At 39.3% G+C, this 19,825-nt stretch overlaps 1 protein-coding gene across 2 annotated transcripts in view; it reads right to left on the bottom strand.

Annotated features, from left to right (window-relative positions):
- Positions 1-19,825, bottom strand: part of ATAD2B (ATPase family AAA domain containing 2B) — a 79,907-nt gene that overhangs the window by 44,762 nt on the left and 15,320 nt on the right. For both annotated transcript variants that reach the window (XM_044445089.1, XM_044445090.1), the window contains exons 4-15: positions 18,064-18,217; positions 16,293-16,395; positions 15,037-15,145; positions 13,356-13,472; positions 12,097-12,172; positions 9,773-9,871; positions 8,829-8,940; positions 8,368-8,483; positions 6,387-6,561; positions 4,818-4,906; positions 3,561-3,720; positions 1,067-1,157 (exon numbers count right to left, since the gene is read on the bottom strand). In XM_044445089.1, coding sequence (XP_044301024.1) covers positions 1,067-1,157; positions 3,561-3,720; positions 4,818-4,906; positions 6,387-6,561; positions 8,368-8,483; positions 8,829-8,940; positions 9,773-9,871; positions 12,097-12,172; positions 13,356-13,472; positions 15,037-15,145; positions 16,293-16,395; positions 18,064-18,217 — 1,401 coding nt within the window. The remainder of the gene's footprint in view (positions 1-1,066; positions 1,158-3,560; positions 3,721-4,817; positions 4,907-6,386; positions 6,562-8,367; positions 8,484-8,828; positions 8,941-9,772; positions 9,872-12,096; positions 12,173-13,355; positions 13,473-15,036; positions 15,146-16,292; positions 16,396-18,063; positions 18,218-19,825) is intronic.

Here is a 19,825-nt window from a genome sequence, read left to right as displayed (position 1 = left end):
CTAGAAGAATCTACATGAAATGGGGTTTGGCACATGCTATCTTACACCAAACAAAGCTTAATTTGTCATTTGTTGGATATTTGTTTTCTTCTCACCAGAAGATGTTGGGGTCTTTGCAGATCAAAAGTGGAGGAATTCTGCACCGAAGATAGATGTCCCTGTGGATGAAGAGGATAATTCGGATGTACAGAAGCTGACTGAACGGACTGTGTTCAATTTTAAATTTTACGGCTGTGATGCAGACCAAATGATTTGGTGCTATTGCTTTCCTAAAATGTGTTGACTAGCATGAGATTGACAGAAGATGAAAATTGTTTTGAAGTGGTTATGGTTATTACTTAAGAGTTTATTTATTATGTTAAAATATTTCACATATCAAGCTTTTCTGACCTATTTTTAATAAGTAACTACAGTTCTTGCCAGTATAATAAGAATTATTTTTATTTTGAAAAGCCAATCTACTGTTCAGTATTTCATGTCTGGTGCTTCATAATATGTTTCAGATAATCACAGTGACTAACTTTAGAGACAGAAAAGCCTAACCTGTGCCAGTCACTAGCATAATCTAGACCATATCTGAGAGTTTGGATGATTATAAGCCCAGTGTCTTCTCAGTGCAAACTGATTTTGGTTAAAAAAAGAAATAGAAAAAAAGAAAAGAAAAAGAAAAAGAAAAAGATTGAATTTATTAGGATGCACATGTATAGAAAAACAAATTATCCCTATTTTACTTATAAAAAGGCTGACTGTGTTTTTCTTCTAGAAGAACTGTAACCCATACGGTTTAGAGTAGCTTTCACTGTTTAATCCTACAAGCTTTTTAACACTTAATTGTCTTATTAAAGATTCACAGTGGTCATAGAAAACATAAACGAAAATGGCATGAAAATAACTTTGCATTATATATATTACATTGTTCCAGTATGTATCAACTTACAAGAAACTTTCATGTGTAATCAAGCAACTGAACCCAACTATAAAATTTAATAAGCAAGCATTAAATACTCTTCCAAACTAAACAGAGAACCTTTCAAGAACAAAAACATCTGAAAGTGATACCACTCACCGACACATTTTTCAGCTAATTCTCCTAAAAAATTATCTGATAATTTGGGGTTCCAGTCCCTTGTATGAATCTGTAAAATGTGCTTTCTTGCCTTGTAAAGAAATGAGAAATTTAGTACATCACAATAACATACATCAAACACATCACTCATACAAATTGTTCCTTGGCCAGCTTTACTCAATACTACTAAACTTATTAGTCACTATTCTAGTCATTTCAAGCACTAATGTAGTTTACATTGAGCTAGAAGGAACATCTAGTACCCTGGCAATAGCACTGGCAAGCACAATGGTATTCCCCTGAAAATTCATTTCACCAGTGAATGCTATGGGCTTTAAGCTAGTCGTCCCTTACTTTTGCATATTATTTATTTATTTATTTATTAAAACATTTCTATGCCGCCCCATTCGCCGAAGCCTCGGGGCGGCTCACAACATAAAATTAAAATACAAGAAATAACAATATAAAATAAGTTGCCCTGGCCAGATAAAATAAGCAAATAATATTAACAATTAAAATGACGCTTAAATAAAAAGGTCTTCGCATGGTGCCGAAAAACAAATAACGACGGCGCCAGGCGGACCTCTCTGGGGAGCGCATTCCATAGATTGGGCGCCACCGCAGAGAAAGCCCTCCTCCAAGTACCTACACTCCTAATTTCTTTCACGGAGGTTTCCCAGAGAAGGGCCTCTCCCGCAGATCTCAAGGGGCGGGCGGATGGGCGTATATGGATGAAAGCGCTCCTTCAGGTAACCAGGACCCAAGCCGTTTAGGGCTTTATAGGTCATCACCAACACCTTGAATTGGGCCCGGACTTCAATGGGAAGCCAGTGAAGCTGACGGAGGACTGGAGTCATGTGAACATAGCGCCCAGTCCCCGTCAGCAGCCTGGCAGCTCTATTTTGAACCAACTGAAGTATCCGGACCATCTTCAAGGGTAGCCCCACGTAGAGCATGTTACAGAAGTCAAGGCGGGAAGTCACCAGCGCGTGTGTCACTGTCGCCAGGCAGTCGTACTCCAGGTAGGGGCGCAGCTGATGAATCAGCCGAAGCTGAAGGAAAGCGCTCCTCGCCACTGCTGTCACCTGAGCTTCCAATGAAAGCTCTGGGTCGAGGAGCACTCCCAGGCTGCGGACCTTGTCCCTAAGAGGGAGTGCAACCCCATTCAGGACTAGGTTCAATTCACCCTCTCCGAAGCCCGATCCGCCAACCAACAGGACCTCCGTCTTGTCTGGATATTATCAACTCTTGCCAAGTTGGATACTGCCCACAACCAGCTAACTTACAAGTTCTCCTAATGGAGGAATATTACAACACTTTAGGAATATCATCATAACATTGTAACACATTTGTGCTCTAAAACAGCTGAAGTATGGTATATGAAGTATTACATAGCGATTGTCAATTATTTTATACTCTCCAATTTAATCTAAAGTAATTATGTACATCCCCATTTAATATTTAACAAGCAATTTACTATTGCAGATAAATACCACAAAAATGGCATTATGCCAGCCTAACAGAGTATTATTATAGTAATTCAAAGAGGGGTTTCAATAAAGCTATGTTAATGCAAGGAGATGTAATCAGATGCAAGTCTGACAAAATGAGGAAATACAAGTCGCAACTCACACATTTCAATTTGGAGCAATCTGTTTATAGTTAATGAGTTTTTAACATGATTCTGTCTACAGAGTTCCAAGCCTTTTCATTTTCCTAATAGGATGACGTGAATTATATTTAGTCTCAGACAAAAGCTGCCATTTCTAGTGAGAATGGTAAAGGAGAGGAAACCTTACATTTGTATTTAATATGGTTTACCTACAGATAGTTTTCTGAAAATATAAGGTATCAAAGGCCTGGTTGGCACAATTAATTTCAAAATATGTGCATATCTGAGCTATGAAAGCAGAATAAACAATATATACCTCCTGAAGAAGTGTCTGAAATAGTACTGGGGAGTGGGAAAACTGGAGTGTGGGGAAGCTGTTGCTAAAAAAGCATTTTTAGATAAAAATAAAGGTTTTTATCTAAAAACTCTCAGAAAGGTTGCAGAGCCAGACCACATCATTTTGCCACATGACACAATGGTAAAGTTGTCACCCGAGTTCCAATTTCACATGGAACCAGCAGTTGAATCACACTCCACTTCTGGCAATGGAACCGTGTCCTGCACCACAACTGAAGCTTAGGTTAAGAGGCAGAGAGTAGGCCCAAGCCCCTTCTCAGTTCTGCACTGCAACATCACAACACTGCTTCCTACTCTGCAGTATCTGCTGCCTGAGCTTAGCTTACCTGGCTGCCTGGTAAGGCCAGCCTGCAGTTCTTAATAAATGCACCTATGCATTCTTGTTAGACATCTCAGCTTTTCAAATCAATTGTGCTAAAAGTTGTATTATTATAAGTATTATTACATTGCTTGTTTTAATCCCAGAACAATTGCTTTTTCAGTATAACTTCAGAAATCATTAGAATATAATTTTAATAGTCTTACCCTTTGATCAGGCAAACTAAAAAGAAATTCCCTGTCAAAACGACCTGGTCTCCTGAGTGCTGGATCGATAGAATCAAGTCTGTTTGTAGCACCAATGACAACTATCTCCCCTCTGTTGTCCAAACCATCCATGAGAGCAAGAAGAGTTGATACTATAGAACTAAACCACAACAGCTCATTTTACTCAGGCAGAACACTTAACATAATAAATAGTTAATTCAAAGATATTTCCAAATATACTGAAATATTTAGCTATACTGATAATCAAGAGTGGAAGTTGATAAGTCTGCACTTAAACCATGTAAGCTCTTGAAATGAACTATCCCTTTAGATTGCCTTATTTGTGGCTATTGCATTTCAAATTCAGTTCAAAGGAGTGGCTATTCTGAATTTTTGTATTAGAAAAAATGTATGTTTTGGAAATATGGTGCTGGAGGAGTTTTGAATATCCTGGACTGACAGAAAGGCAAACAAGTGGATCCTGGATCAAATCCAACCAGAACTTTCCCTGAAAGCAAAAAAGACAAAACTGAAGCTGTCATACTTAGGTACATCATGAGAAGGTGAGAGTCCCTGGAGAAGGCAGTAATGCTAGGAAAAGTCAAAAGAAGAAGAAAAGGAGGAAGACCAACTATGAGATTACTCAATTCCATAAAAGAAGCTACACCCTTAACTGTGTAAGAGTTGAGCCGGGCTGTCAAGAGCAGGACATCTTGGAGGGCTGCCATAAGTCAGATGCGAATTGACAGCAACTTTGGCAGTTACAAAGTCGCAATTAATGTCTAGCCAGCATAGACAATGATGAAGGTTGATGTGAGTTGTAGGCCAAAACCTCTAGAGGGCCACAACCTCTGTAAAGGACATAAAAGCACTTTCTGATACAAACTAAAAAAATCCTGTGCAAATGGCTCCATGGTAAGGAACTTAATTTGCAGGGAAAATATTCTGGAAATTGTATTTTTTCCAGAAAATACATATCACTGAGTATTAAAAATTAAGTTCATCCTGTGGAGGTTAGCAGGAGAGAAGATGGGAGGAGTGAGAAGATAATATATCAAACCTTCTTCTGTGTTTTAGTGATGGTATTATTTGGTAAAAGTTTGCCAAGGTTTATTTATGAAAGAAGCATCCAACAGCCCATATGAAATTAACATCATCTTAGTGGGACAATGGGCTGGATCCACAATTGTGCTTATAGATCTTCACTTTCAACAGTGGTTTCTACCTGCATATTCAAAAGTAATACACTAGCATTACCTGTGAATCTGGTCTTGTCTGCTAGAACGGACGGGGGCCAAGCCATCTATTTCATCAAAGAAGATGATAGATGGCCTCATCAGGTAAGCCTGGTGAGCAAAACCAGTATTAGTTAGAATCACAAAAAGAACCGCTTTTTACTCCCAGAGGACTTGGTCAATTTGCATTTTCCAATTATTGTACTGAACAGAATTCCCTAACATGATGCTGTCCAGATGTTTTAAACTATAACTGCCATCAACCCTAACCATCCTGGCCAATTAATGAGTATGTTGGGAACTGTAGTCTAAAACATCTGGCGTCTGCAAGCTGGAGAACTGCTGGGCTTCTGAATAAATGTACTCTAGCCATAAATCACCAGGTTACCAAACAAAGCTGTTCCTGAGGAATGAGTCTTACAGACAAATGCACTTTCCTAGATAACAGCAAGAACATTACAGATTTTGCATCCAGAAACAGGTGAATTATATTTCACTGGAACCTTGGGGGATTAGTTTCACTTGCAATAGTTCATCTGCCTTGTTGGCCAATATTCCATATGAAATGGTCCAGACAGTGTGGGAGCAGGCAAAGGAAAACTGCAAGTCTTCCAAAGTCTAACAGAAAGGTGTGAACAGTCCAAGTAAGGCCACTCTTCCCCAATGATTTTTTAAAAGCTGCAGCAATTTCTATTTTTTTCTAATTATCTATTCCTATTTCTTTCCAAGCAAAACCCATCCATTCATCAGAAAAATATTTATAGATGCATCATAAGAAAAAAGGACAAACTCACATTTCTCATTTACACAGAACATATCAGATGAGCAATGCAAAATTGACCTTTAGACTATTATCCTTCTCATCTCACTAAATGTTCTTGATGTTTGTATTATAAAAATGAACTCATCTTTTGCTGAAACATTTTGGTGCACAGTCACTTAATGGCCTGACATTATGTACCACTTTAAGGATGGACCCCTTCTGTCAATAGAAGCTCCTTCTATTCACAGAGTGGAACATTAGGATCCAAATTATCATGTCCATTTCCACCAGTACCTTGAACATGTGCAAAAATAAAATCTCTCACATTTCTTCCTCAACATCTTCAGATAATATTCAACTCAAAAGCTATCTTCAGGTCTTTTCATGTATGATTAAACACTGATATAAAGAAATTAGGAATGTCACAAATGAAGCCCATTTTAATGTTCTGAGGGCAAGTAATGTTTGGAAGGGAAAACCTTACTCAAATATTTCATGAAATGCATGTTTGCAGTTTTTTGTGGCAATTATTTCTATTCTACTGCCATTTAAACACCATTTGGCTTCTTCTCTTTCTTGGAGTGATTCCAGTCAAAGAATACATCATCACACGGCCACAGTGAAGTGAATATGACTACAAATGAAAATAGTTTGGACCAAAGGCAATTCTTCCTGGATTTCACTGCCTTCTCACGCTAAATGGTTGAACACCTGCACCCGCATTTCTCAAAATACAAAGATGTGCTTCTGCCATCACTGAAAGTGTCACAAGAAGCACTTCCACACTCTTAGAAAGAATATAGCAAATGTTCAATACTGCATACTAACTTGATCGAAGAGCAGTCGAAGTTGTCGTTCAGATTCACCAACCCACTTGCTGAGACAGTCTGCTCCTTTCCTCATAAAAAAAGCAACTTTTCTCTCCCCTTGGGTGCATTCGTTGGCCAGAGCTCTAGCTACCAAGGTTTTACCTGTTCCAGGAGGACCATAAAACAAACAGCCCCTGAAGACAAATGAACAAAGGAATCACTATTTCTTTCTTTCTTGTTTGATCAAGGCAATACTTATCACCCACATGGTAAGAAGTTCAATAAAATGCCCAACATTTGCCTGGATGCCCAAGTAAGTGCTTGCTACCACAAACTAAAAACAAATGGAAACAAAAAATAAAATAATTTAGAGATGTAATATGCAACAACCAATTGACCAAACAACTGAGATATGATCAGGAATGGAAAGACATGTATTTGTTTTGAGTTCAAAATCGGGGGATTATATTTTCTTAAAATGATTTGGAGCAAAGAGAATAATTGCAGTGTCTCCTCCTAGCTGTCAGAGACTCCAGCAAGAAATGACATCAAGAGGAGGGACATCCTCTTAGTTTCTAGCCCATGTCTGAGGCCTGGAAGAAGCTCCTTAAAAGAGATGAAGGAGAGAGGGAGAGTGTATAAAAACACAAGAAAAACCATTCGATGGTAAAACTGCACTAAGTGGCAAGCACACTGAAAAAAAGGAAACATGGGGAGAACCCACTGTACTCAGAACATTTTGGATGTATCAAAGTATCAGAATTTTGGATGTGTGAACATTCAAGCACTGAAAAATACCGAACCCAGAACACATGGTTCTGCTTTTGGTTGTCTGGCTCATTCTCTTTCTCTAATTTTAAATGTAAAAAGGAAAATGTGCACATGACCATGAAATGAACATATTAAATAGAACTGAAAGACTTCTATTTGTTTTATGTTCTATTGTATGGAATATATTTTTCTACAATGATTTGGATGATTGTACAATGTTACAGTGAGTGTAATATTTTAATCTGTGATAATCGGAAATGGTTTTCTGAATATTATTTGCAAAGAAGTAAATTATAATACCAGTTTAACTACAATTTCAGTATGATGCTCTCAAGTACTTCCACTCTTATGCAAATTGATTTAACATCAGCTGTGCTAAAATGGGGAAAGGGACAGTGAAAAAATGAGTCTATCAATAAAATTTAATGCTGTTAGAAAAGTTCTGTGCCTCAGCTATCTCCTACTATACAAATTTGTCATGTCACAAAACATTTAGTTTATTTTTATGAACTTTGTGTAGTTCATTTAAAGGTTCCATTCTCATCTTCCTGGCCATCCTCCCATCAATCTTTAAAAATTCAGTAGTTTTCTCCACAAGTCAAACACAATCTAAAATATTTTTAAATTGCATCTAAAGCTCATTTATCTTACCTTTAACAAACTGACTGATGTACACATACAAATAAAGCAGATTACAGTTCTGCAGACAGTTGCAAGCTACACGGGTCTGACAACAATTCAGTAAGATGCCTTCAGCATACTGGGCATATCTTGTTTAACTTTTGTTCTTTAAACAAGTCCCATGTTCTTCAAATCACTTTTGAAATGGACACACACACACAGGGCCCTAATGAGTGAATAAAGTTGTGTAGTTCTTTGAATTTTTAGTTGCTTAGTTCTTTAAATTGCCAAAAAGAAGGTATCCAATAGTATATATAATGTTGTACAACATTACAGAGCAACCAACTGCCAAATACTTTCTCTGCTTGCAAGTTATCACAGCTATGAGTTCTGACAAAGCAGACTTCCATTCACAAAATAGGAATTTCCCTGTTTTTCCCATCTGCACCATGCTCTGCTCCTGAGAGTCCCAAACTCCTCCAGGGCAGAATGAGTGGTATATAGCATGAAAGGGAAATCTAGTATACTAGGGGTCCATTCTGCTCATGGACACAATGTGATACAGCCCTATATTGAGTCAGATGTACAGGATGAAAGCATCTACTTACCTTGGTGGTTGAATTTTGAATTTTTCAAATATTTCAGGATAAAGAAGTGGAAATATAACCATTTCCTTAAGTGCATGAATATGATTGCTCAATCCACCTATGCTATCAAAGCGCACCTAAGAAAGAGATAAAAATAACTTTTCAATATTGGTTTCATGTATACTCAACATACATATGCAAAACTTGGGTTTATTAAAAGTAAGCCATTCTTCTTAACATTTGGAATTATACTTCAATTTATAATATACCTACTTTATCTGAAAGAGCACTGAACACACCTCAAAGCTCCTAACAAAGCAGATATTTTGAATACAGTAAAATGATGTATGAAAAGCAAGTACATTTAATTAGTTGATTCACATGCACTGTGCATTTAAACTTTTGTTTTATAAAGCTTCAAATCAGAGAAGATTACTTTCTTTTAACATAAAGAGATATATAAAGAAAGAGATGGAGCACACCGATTTATCAAGAATCATTGGATCTACATCAGCCAAACTTGCACCAACTTTCACTCGTTCACGCAGGATTCCACTGGCCAAGTCTTCTGCTCTAAAGTTCATAGGCAGACATCTGTTTCACACAAAAAGAAAACAGATGATGTTCAGTTTCATGCTAAGTGATGTTGCAATCTGATGAACTCACATAAATACATATGGGAGAAATATTTGTTTGTTCATGTTTCAATTTGTGAGAACTTTGATCACTGCAGGGAATAAAATAAATGGAAGGTCAGCAACAGGTCTTGTTAAAACTGCAAAGACAAAAGCACTGCAAGAAATGCTAATTTGAACACCACCAGACATTCCCCAGGCTTGGACAACATGCTGTTGTGCACGAAGTGCCAAAGTGCATTTACAACCCATATCCAAAGGCTGCCATCTCATGCAAACTCATACTCACCAGGTTTGTACAACACAAGAACCCCTGCGCAGGGACATATATTCAAAATGGTAGTCACATGCACTCAACTATCAAGCTATGCAATCAGTCACTCTATAGAATAGGACTGAATTGCACTCAACAGAATTACACTAGAGAAAGTAGGTATGGCAGACATTTTTGTCAATTCCTTCTTTCATTTCCCCCTAAAATGCTGTTTGAGAGGATTTGACCCGCTGAATCATGGGGTTTGCAGTGAGGAGGAGGAATCAACAAGAATCACTCCCTCCAGCAGAGAGCATCCACTGGATCTTGGTACCCTTCCATATGTCATGGAGCAACTCTGGATCCAGACCAAAATCTATAGAATCCCTTAAATCCCACAGCTCAAAAATCAAATGACTCACCTGCATAAGACCCAGGATTGTACCCTAACATTTTTAGATAAAATAATGCAGTTTTGCACATCAAGCTTGACCAGGCCAAACATACTGAAGAAATCTGAAAAATGAGAGAAAATCACCGGTTTCTTGCTCTTGCCATGCTCTTCGATTTTCTTCTTTCAAAGCGTTCTTCATCTGAAGAGGTGGTATCACTGCTATGAATGGCATGCTTCTTTCTCCTATGGAATGAAAACAGAATGTAATGAACTATCCGGTACGGACAATACAGGCAATACAGACATTTAATGTTTCTAGTTCCATAAACAGCATGCTCTGTCTTGATAAACTGAGCCTGTTTGACTGTCATGATAAGCCAAGGCTTATTGGAATAGGAAGACAAAGCAAGAATCAGCTTCTCATACTTTCCCCCTTTTCCAAAACAGACAGGAAACAGTGGTTTAATCTGGCTTAGACCAAAGATATGAATGCATTCTGGCTTTTATTTAGATATTAAGTCACTGTCTCAGTTTGGATATAACAGAAAGTGTGGTTGAACAAACCTGGAAGTCTAGCATTATGGGGCAATATGGCCAGTAGGGGACAGAGAGGAAGGAGCACATGGGTACAGAGCTTGTTTTTTGTCTAATAAAGAATGATTTATTAGACTGAGGTTGTTACGTCTGAACCAGAGCTCTTTTTCAAAGATATTAATTACCGATCTGAAAATTACATATGTGAGAGAAAACAACAGCATGCAGAGTTGTAGGGAAAAAGTCCAGCAAAATATAAAAGATTGAAGGTTGTTTTGGAGAAGGTGGTTTCTTGTCAGGGAACAAGCCACTCAGATAATCCAGGGCTTATGTTACTGGTTGTTCAATCTAGAATGGGTTGTTGTGCTGCTTAACCCTTGGACAGCAATTTCACCTTGGGCTGGTGAATAGATTGGCTACTGAGCCACTCAGAAAGAGCTGTAAAAACCTTCACCACTTTTCATGATTTTACATTTGCTTCCACTCATGACAGCCCTTCCACAAATTCTAAGAGGCACTTTGAAGCAGTCTTCACTGGTTCACCATGCTTTTTTAGTGTCAGAAAAAAGTGAAAATTTGTTCATTTTTAAAATTATTTTTATCGTTCTTTTTCAAGTGTACTCTTACAGCTGTCTAATGTATGTAGACTCGCCTGGCCAATCTCCTTTTCTGTTCCAAATCCCAAAGGAAGGTGAAACAGAGTAAACAATATACATGGAAACTGACCAGGCAAAAGTGCATCCAGGTTAATTGGCGCATAGTTGCCAGAAACCAGTTGCTGAACCATCAGTTGAAAAATCCTGGGGAAAGGGAAAAAGAAGGTGGTCCAGCAAGAGAGGGGGTCGGAGAGGGAAACAACAGTATCTTCCATTAAGCAGTGTATTCCTCTCAAGTGTTGAACTGACACCTGTTTTCTCCACCATTTCAATACTCCCCCAAGTCTCTATCTAGTCCAGAAAGGAAGATACTGGTGACAGCCAGTGAAAGACCTGTTCGCTAACACCCAAGCAGCACTTTTGTACCAAAGTTGCTGTTTTGCCACGCTTTCGTTAAAAGAGAAAGCTGCAGTCCCAGAAATGCATGCAAATATCTTAGTGGTTTTTTGTGAGAGTTGGTTTTTCACAGCTGCACTAGTGCAGTCATATAACATTCCAATATATAGGAACTTGCCTGGTCAATAGCCTTGTTATTCTCAGCTGTTAAAAGCCAACATACTGATGAGACAAGACTGTATATAGGCCAAATTGTGAACAATTGTCATCTATTGGTTAGACTACAAATGGAAAAAAGCAGTAGACTATATGCAACAAAAGGGAGTGGACGGAAGATCTTCCCCTTAGTTTAAAGTAAGAGATCAAGGTGATTCTGTTACTAACACTTCAATATTCTCTGCCTTTTCCACATGTGCCCAAGTCTCTCTCCAGCCCAGAAAGGGGTGTGTGTGTGGGGGGGGGGCGGTCTTTTTTCCCCTTTGCTGGTGCTTTCCAACTAACAGGCAACTGACAGCTGTCAACTGTTTGCAATTTAAATTTTATACAGTCTGCCTCAATCTGTTAGCATTTGACAGCTGAAACCAACAAGAGCATTAACAAAACAAGACTACATATATTACAAAGCCTAACAAAGAACTTGCACAGCTGCAAAGGGCAGACTAAAAATCCATGAAGGTATCTGCACACATTTCTGAGTCCAAAAGAATTTTAAACATTACAACCCCAAAGGCACTTATTTGAAGCTCCAAGGGGGGAAAAGGAAAGAAGGTGCCAGATTCAAAGGAGTTGTGAACAGATGGAGGCCAGGGAGACAAGTTAGGCACCTTGATATATGGCTGGAGGATTGAGGGGGAAGTTGGTTGAGAACAACCCACAGTGACCCTGACAGTTTATTCACAGGGTGGATTCTTGTGTCATGTGAACCAGCACAGTATCATTTACCTTATATGGCTTCTTCTTGCAGGAGATCTATGAATGTCAAATAATGCATTTTCCCTTTTCTTCTGATGGGCTGGCACTGGATAAAACAAATCAATTTGTAAAATAGAATGCTGTGCACCATTGAATTTTGTTAACATGCACAAACAACTGTATCTTTAATGTTAGATATCCTGGCACAACTCACCAACCAGATTTGTTCTAAGAAGATACGCTACAGCAATGTTCTCTTCTCTCCAAACCTGTTTCCTCAAGTCCCACTGACTTTTGCAAAACTTATGTATGCCTGATTGTACATGTACAGACCCTGTGTGGGGGATTGCCATAACTTGTCATGTTGACCAAACCCAGACAGTGGGGGTTATTTGTCAACTAAAAGACCTGTACATAATCCTAAAACAGGCAATGGGTTATGAAGGCTTTATTTAACCCTCAAACAATCCTTACCACCTGGGTTTGGATCAAATGACAAATCTCCAAAGACTGCATATTTATAATGGTGAATAGCATAGGATACATAGCCCAAAGGGTAAAATAACCTATGTTGGACTGTTGTGTCATCTTAACCAGATCATAATGAAAAATACAGAGCAAGTCAAGTGGTGTCTTGAACAGACTAAAGTTCTCTCCCTTCATGCTGCATGTTCAAGTAGAGAGTAAAAGGGAAGGTGAAAAAGATCATTATATTTTCCCATCTATTTTCAAAGGAACCCAGGGTGGCATACATGTTTTTATTTCTTGCACTTTCTCCTAACAAGCTTGTGAAGTAGGGTAGGCTGAAAAATGAGTGGACCAAGGCCACCTACCAAACTTTATGATTGAGTGTGAAATGGATTAGGACATGGGTCTTCCCAAGTACTAATCCAACACTCTAACCAGGATAAGATGTTGTGAAGCCACGTTATGTCAGTTCCCCAAGGTTGCCATACCACCAGGAAGGAGCAAGGGCAAAATTAATTGGATTGTTAAGTAAACACATTCATGCTTCAAATTACACATGGAGCTTTAGAGTCACAGCAGAAAATGAAAATATGTTCATTGTGTTGACATTGTAAAGTTTCTTGTATAAGCATACAATATTGAAAAGAGAGGGACTTTTTTCAATATTGAAAAAAGAGTGTATCCAGAATTTTGAAAAGCATTTGGCCAATGTTAAGGCATAATTTCTCTTGCTGTATCAAGACTGTTCAACAGAGCTACTCAGTGTAAATCAAATGGTATTAGCAGATTACCAAAATTAGGCTAATCCTTTTCTGCTTTACCTATAGGAGGCGCTTGATATCTTTCCACTGTTTTTCTTTGTCTCAAATTATATGGACGATCATTTTCTTCTCCCTCTGCCTCCTCTGCTTCAATATCTCCATCTTCTTCTTGAGATTCTAGAAAGAGGCAGCACATTAAAAACATATACATTCTTATGGAACATTCTGATAATTTGCAAAGGAATTTGGTTTGTAAAATGTATAATCAGATCAAAGAATTTTTTGCAATATTCCAGGATGACTGTCCTAAATTTCTTTAAAATATTTTACCCTGCCTTTCAGTGTACTACATTTGTGAGACAGTTTACAAGATTCTAAATACTTTAAAACAGTAATGTGTTTAGAACGTATTTATAAATAACATGGCACACTTGTATGGCCACTACTGAGAAAGCCCCGTGCCTAGTATCTAACAGCTTAATGGCTTTCCTCAGGAGGATAGAGAGCAGGGACTCCAACACTGACCTTAATACATGGACCGGCTCATATAAATGCAGGTCCTTCAGTTAATATGGCAAAAATGTGTTATTGGTTTAAAAGCCAAAACTGGCACCTTGAGTTGGGTGCAGAAACAAACAGGCAGCTAATATCACTAATACCAAATAGGTAAAATATGATCTGGGCACCTAGCTCCCACAAGTGGCCGATTTCTACATACTGTACAGTTCATATTACTGAACTATCTCGGCAGCCCAAGACAAGGGACTGTACAGTCACATAATCCATACAAAAGCAGGACATGCAGCACTATGGACAAAGTCCTATCAATTGCACCCTCAATTATCATAAGCACCCAAAGGTAAGAGGTCTATGATCGTCCTATGAAGGACAGGAGAAACAGCAGGAAAGGCCTTCACTTCCTCATGCTCCTGCCGTGCATGTTTCTCTAGATGGTCTTTTCAGTGCAGCCTGTGAAGGTGTTTTAGAGGGGAAAGAAAGGAGAACAGTTTGCCTCTTGGCCTTTCTGGGTTTTTCCCCTATGCATCCATTGAACCAGCCCCCCTCTTCTCCAAGGCTGAGTTTCTGACCCCAGAGAAAAGCCAGCTTGGTACTTTCTGCACAGCTGCAAAGGGCAGTGATTTCAGTTCCCTGTTCTGAATTCAGAGGATTGTCCCTGCCCTCCGAAGCACAACCCTGAACAATGCTATGGCCTCTTAGATGCTGCCTAGGAGAGGTAGGAACGCTTCCTAACTCAGTTTTCTCTCAATAAGGCCAGATTGGCTTAAGTGGGCAAGGAACAGTACTAACAACTAACACTATCTAAACCTCTGCAGATAACACAAAGTCCAGGTGTACTCCCAAACTGCACGATGGACTCTTTAAGAGGAATGTGAACCCATTCCTAGTCAGGTCTAAACAAATTTAGCTCCAGATTAACAGAGTTCCAAGACCACAGTATTTTCAGTTTTTCCAGATGGAACTTTTTGGCCCTCATCCATCCCAAAGCAAGCGTCTTCCTGAAATTAGATAGGTAATATGTATTGCATCCATATTAGAGACAATGATAGGTTTGGTAAATTGAATATTTATGAGGACATTTTGGTCCATGGGATATAACTAATCAAGCTTGAGGTTATTCGCAGCTCTGTGATTGTGTAACTGTGTATCCATATACAGACTTAATTACGCAACCAATTTCAACATCATCTATCAAAGTAGCTTCCTGACATGCCATTTTTACCTTCTTCTTCCCCTTCTGTGGAAACTTCATGGTGATTCTGGATTCCATAGCTATTTCTTCTCAATGATTTTCTCCTCCTCTTCACACGTGAATACATATCCATGTTTTCCTAGAATAAAGGTAATTTCACTGCACTGTATAAAGCAAAATTAATGTCATTCACAAATACCAGTAACTGAAAGCTGAATGATCAGAAGGGGGGGGGGGTGCTGCTAACAACACAGGCAAAATAAATACAACAACCTTTACTGTTGCCCAGTGATCAGAGTAGAGAATGTTTCAATTTCCCTTCCTTGTCTCACAAGCTACAGCAAAACATGGGCCAGTTAAAATAACAGTTACAATACCTATCTATATGCAAACATTTATAGTATACAAAAATATATGATTTTACAACAGTGACACATCTACTCTTGAACAAGAGTTCATATAGAGCACAATCACACTGGGGAACTACCAGCAACAAAGCACACTGATTGGAGTGTTCAAATTCTCTCACCTTGCCAACAATTGGTGGTATGTTACACAAGGTACTGCTGTCCCAAGAGTTGAGAGCCACAGAAGTAAACCAGAGGCTCAAGGATTCTACCACTCAGAGCCACCACTTCCCTACAGCCAATAGGGTTGCAGGAAAGCACAGGGCTGTTGCAACCTAGCTAGCTCATAAAAGGAAAAGCCTTATTGCCTCATCAGCTTCCACTTACCCATCTTCTTGCCACTGTATTTAAATAGTTGTGCAAGCCTGCTGCATTGCACCAGATATGACAAGGAAAGTAGTATTCTACTTCCCATGACTGACATTTAGATTTGGGTTTATATTGCTTGAGAGGTGCTTCCTTCCGTAAGAGTCTAGGCTCAATATAGTTATAGAACATACTGATACAGAAGAAATTCACAGCTGGACTGTTCTACCTCAGTCTCGCGACAACAGAAATGGGCTAGCTTATTATGCTAGAACCGATTTCCATTTTAACCAAATGGTATATTGCTGCTGTTAGCAATGCTGTTCTTCCGATATGAATTGAAACCAATTTTTACAGCAGCCTTCTGTATCAGATATTCCCTCTCCCTCTACTCCACTACTGTCACAATTACTTACAAATGAACAAAATATGATAGCATACATTAACAATTAACTACAGTCAATATTATTGCATGTTTTAAGTATAGCATAGAAGCAACATACCCGAAGCTTAAACAAAACATGGGGGTATTGCTATTTCTTTTTAATTTGCAGGCAAGGGATTTAAACTTACAAATTCTGTATCGGTCCACATGCGTAGCCTTTCCACTTCACCTGAACGCCTATTCCGTCTAATGTTAATATTGTCCATTTCCTGCAGAACAGCTTCAGCCGTACTAAAGTATATAAATATTAATATGAAATGTATTATCATGTTTGCAATAAACAACCTGCTATCCTGTCCACAGGGAGCTTCTGATACTAAAGAGCTGAAGATCCAACCAAAAGGTACAGGGAAGAGGCAATTTTCACTGAAACATTCCACCTGTCCAAGGGATTGTCAATCGTCCAGAGCAGATTTTGGAGGGTACAAAGGAAGAGGGTACTATCAGTGAAAACTGCCCACCAGGAGTGAAGTCAACATTATGCCTCGTGCCAAGGATGCGCAAAGGTCAAAGATTTATCCTCACAGTCTACAAAGCTGCCTCATTAAAGTCAACTGCCACAACTCAGGCTTCATTCATTCAAAAAAGCACATGGCAGTTCACAAAATACCTACTTGAAACAAACCCATTTCATTCTAAAACAAGGACAAGGGTGAAGACATGAAATGGAACACCATATTTATTTAAAACATTTTTATGCCACCCCCATCGCAACAAAGCCTCGGGGTGGCTCCCAACATAGGCTTGCCATTTGAGACAATTCGTTAACAGTTAGGAGACAATGAGCATAATTCTGAGGTCCAAAGGGGTAAGGCCTCAAAGTAACTGTCACTGAAAACTGCTCAGCACAATCCAATACCAACTTTCCACAAAGTGGACTCAAAAGTACAGGAAGATGGGAAAAGATAGAACACTTGCCTGGTTTGTAAACAGCCATCAAGAGCATCAGCAGGTAATGCCAACTAATTCATGGAGCATGCCAAAAAATCTTAAAGGAATGCTCTGAAAATCTAGGAATGACTCGGGTTCAGCAGTTTAAAATAACCCAAGGCTTCAATGATACTCTGTAGAAGTATGTGGATTAGCAAAAAGAGTGGCTGCTGTTTATACAGGCCCCCATAGCAGCCTTTCCAAACCTGATGTCATCCAGAACTACAATTTCCAGCATTCCTGACCACAGGCCCAGACTTATGGGACACCTGGTGGTTACCAGATTGGGGAATGCTGCCTTATGAGATCTATAAACCATCTCTCTTCAAAGACCTAGAAGAGGCAGAGGCACATTAGGAAACCCTAAAAAAGGCCTTTGGTTGGTGGTGTGCTCAAACATCCCTCTGATCTTTCATAGCTTTCAGCTGTATCTGTAAACTTTAGATCATGGGATTCTGTAGGTGTATGTAGAACTCCAGATGATTAGATCTTTGTAATTATACATAGAATGAAAACTACCTACTTTCAACAAATTACAGTAAAATTAATAACCATTTTAGAAACTTAAGTATAATGATGTCCAAGTATGAAACCTATACACAGTGAGCCAATAGAATAGCTCTGCAATGACCAAAGGATGTTAGAGGCAGGCGGAAAACCTCGAAATCTGCTAGCCAAGGTCAGACTAAGATATTCCAGAAAGAGGCCAAGTTATATGCACAGCTGTGTGGAGATTAAATAGACCTTTCCTATGCTTACTGAGTACCATATTAGAATATACATCTGCTAAGGATGACAATGCTTTATGAGCCACAGTTAAAGCCAGAACATCACTGTTTAGCAGTTCAAAAATGGGATATCCAATGCAGGGAGACATCTTTGGCTAAAGGATGCTTTCTTACAATCTGAAAACATTTTTAACAAAACCATTAAATCAAAAGTTACTATCATTGGAATAATCCAGCATACCTGTTTACTAATTGATCAAACAGTAAACTTTGATTTAAACTTTCAAATCTGTTTTTTCTGGAGCGACAACTTTTTCTGATTTCTCTGCCTCCATTTATGCAAGCATGCTCTCCATCTCCTTTTTTCTCCCCTCGAAGGGAACAGCTTTTGAGAGCTGAAAGATTTAAATGATTTTAATCTGCAGAACAACATTTGAGTAAGTATTCTATAACATTGGTGCTTTAGAAGGACAACATTAACATGCATCAGATTTAAATACATTATGAAGTCCAAAACACTGGGAGGGCACCCTGTTAGGGAAGGCTGTATTAGATCAAAACATGCCAGTAATGTGCCTAAACATAAATACAGTTACTTAAATTCCTACTCTCTTTGCGATGACTTCGTTATTTGTTTAGTCCTAATACACCTTAAGCTTCTTTTTAGATTTTCAAAAATCAAAAGTCATCATGAAAATCCTGCTTCTGCTTTGTAACAGAAAACACTCACAAAAATCACTTAATTTTTATTTTCTATTTTATTTATTTAAAACATTCATATGTCACCCGATTGTGCCATAGCACCTCTCGGCAGCTCACAATGATAAGATAAAATACAGTAAAAACACAATAAAAACCAGAACGCATTAAAAATAACAAGAAAATACAAGAAAAACAAAACAAAGGTCTATGGCATTAGTTATTAAAAATATTTTTAAAAAGGACGGTCTTTGCCTGGTGCTGAAAAGAAAGTAAGGAGAGAGATCTCCTTAGAGAGAGCATTCCAAATATGGGGAGCAGTTGCAGAAAAGGCCCTCCTCCTACTGGCCATCCCTCTTACCTCGAAGGATGGTTCACACAGGAGGGCCCCCTGCATAGATCTCAAAGGCCAGGTAGGCACATATGAGTGCAGGTGCTACCTAAGATAATCAGGGCCTAAGCCGTTTAGGGCTTTATATATCAACACAAGCACCTTGAATTGGGCCTGGACCACAATTGGTAACCCATGAAGATCTTTCAGCATAGGTGTTATGTGGGCTGCTCTAGGGGCTCCCATCACCAACTGAGCGGTCCTATTCTGTACCAATTGTAATTGCCAGACCCTCCTTCAAGGGCAACCCCATGTAGAGCGGATTGCAGTAATCTATTTTGGATGTTAACAGTGCATGGGTGACTGTTTTCAGGCTCTGTCTTTCCAGCAAGCGATGAAGCTGGTATAACCTTGGCAGCTGGAGGAAAGCACCCCTGGACACTGAGCTCACCCAATATTCCAGGGACAAACCCAGCTCCAGGCGCACCCCCCAGACTGCAGACCCTGCAGACTAGGGGAAGTGCAACCCCATCAAGGACAGGGCAATGCCCCTCCAACCTGTCAGATGCCCCCTCCTACTAGCAGCACCTCCATCTTGTTGGGACTGAGCCTCAGTTTACTGACCCTCATCCAGTCCATTATCGAGTTCAAGCCCCAGTTCAAGATGGCGACAGCCTCACCTGGCTGAGATGTAAAAGAGAGGCAGAGCTGAGTATCATCAGCATATTGCTGAGTCCTCAGCCCAAACCTCTGCATGATCTCTCCCAGCGGCTTCATATAGATGTTAAAAAGCATGGGGGATAGCACTGAGTCCTGCAGCACCCCATGACACAACTGCCATGACACAGAGTAACAGTCCCACTTCTGGACTCAGCCAGCCAGGTAAGAGTGGAACCACTGCAAAGCAGTGCCTCCAACCCACCTGTCCAGAAGAACACCAAGGTCAATGGTGTTGAAGGTCACTGAGAGGTCA

This window comes from Varanus komodoensis, unplaced genomic scaffold (genome assembly GCF_004798865.1).
Source record: "Varanus komodoensis strain SLA01 unplaced genomic scaffold, ASM479886v1 scaffold47, whole genome shotgun sequence".
Taxonomy (NCBI): domain Eukaryota; kingdom Metazoa; phylum Chordata; class Lepidosauria; order Squamata; family Varanidae; genus Varanus; species Varanus komodoensis.
The sequence above is the reverse complement of the archived record's forward strand: the minus strand, read 5'-3'. Positions and strand labels throughout refer to the sequence as shown.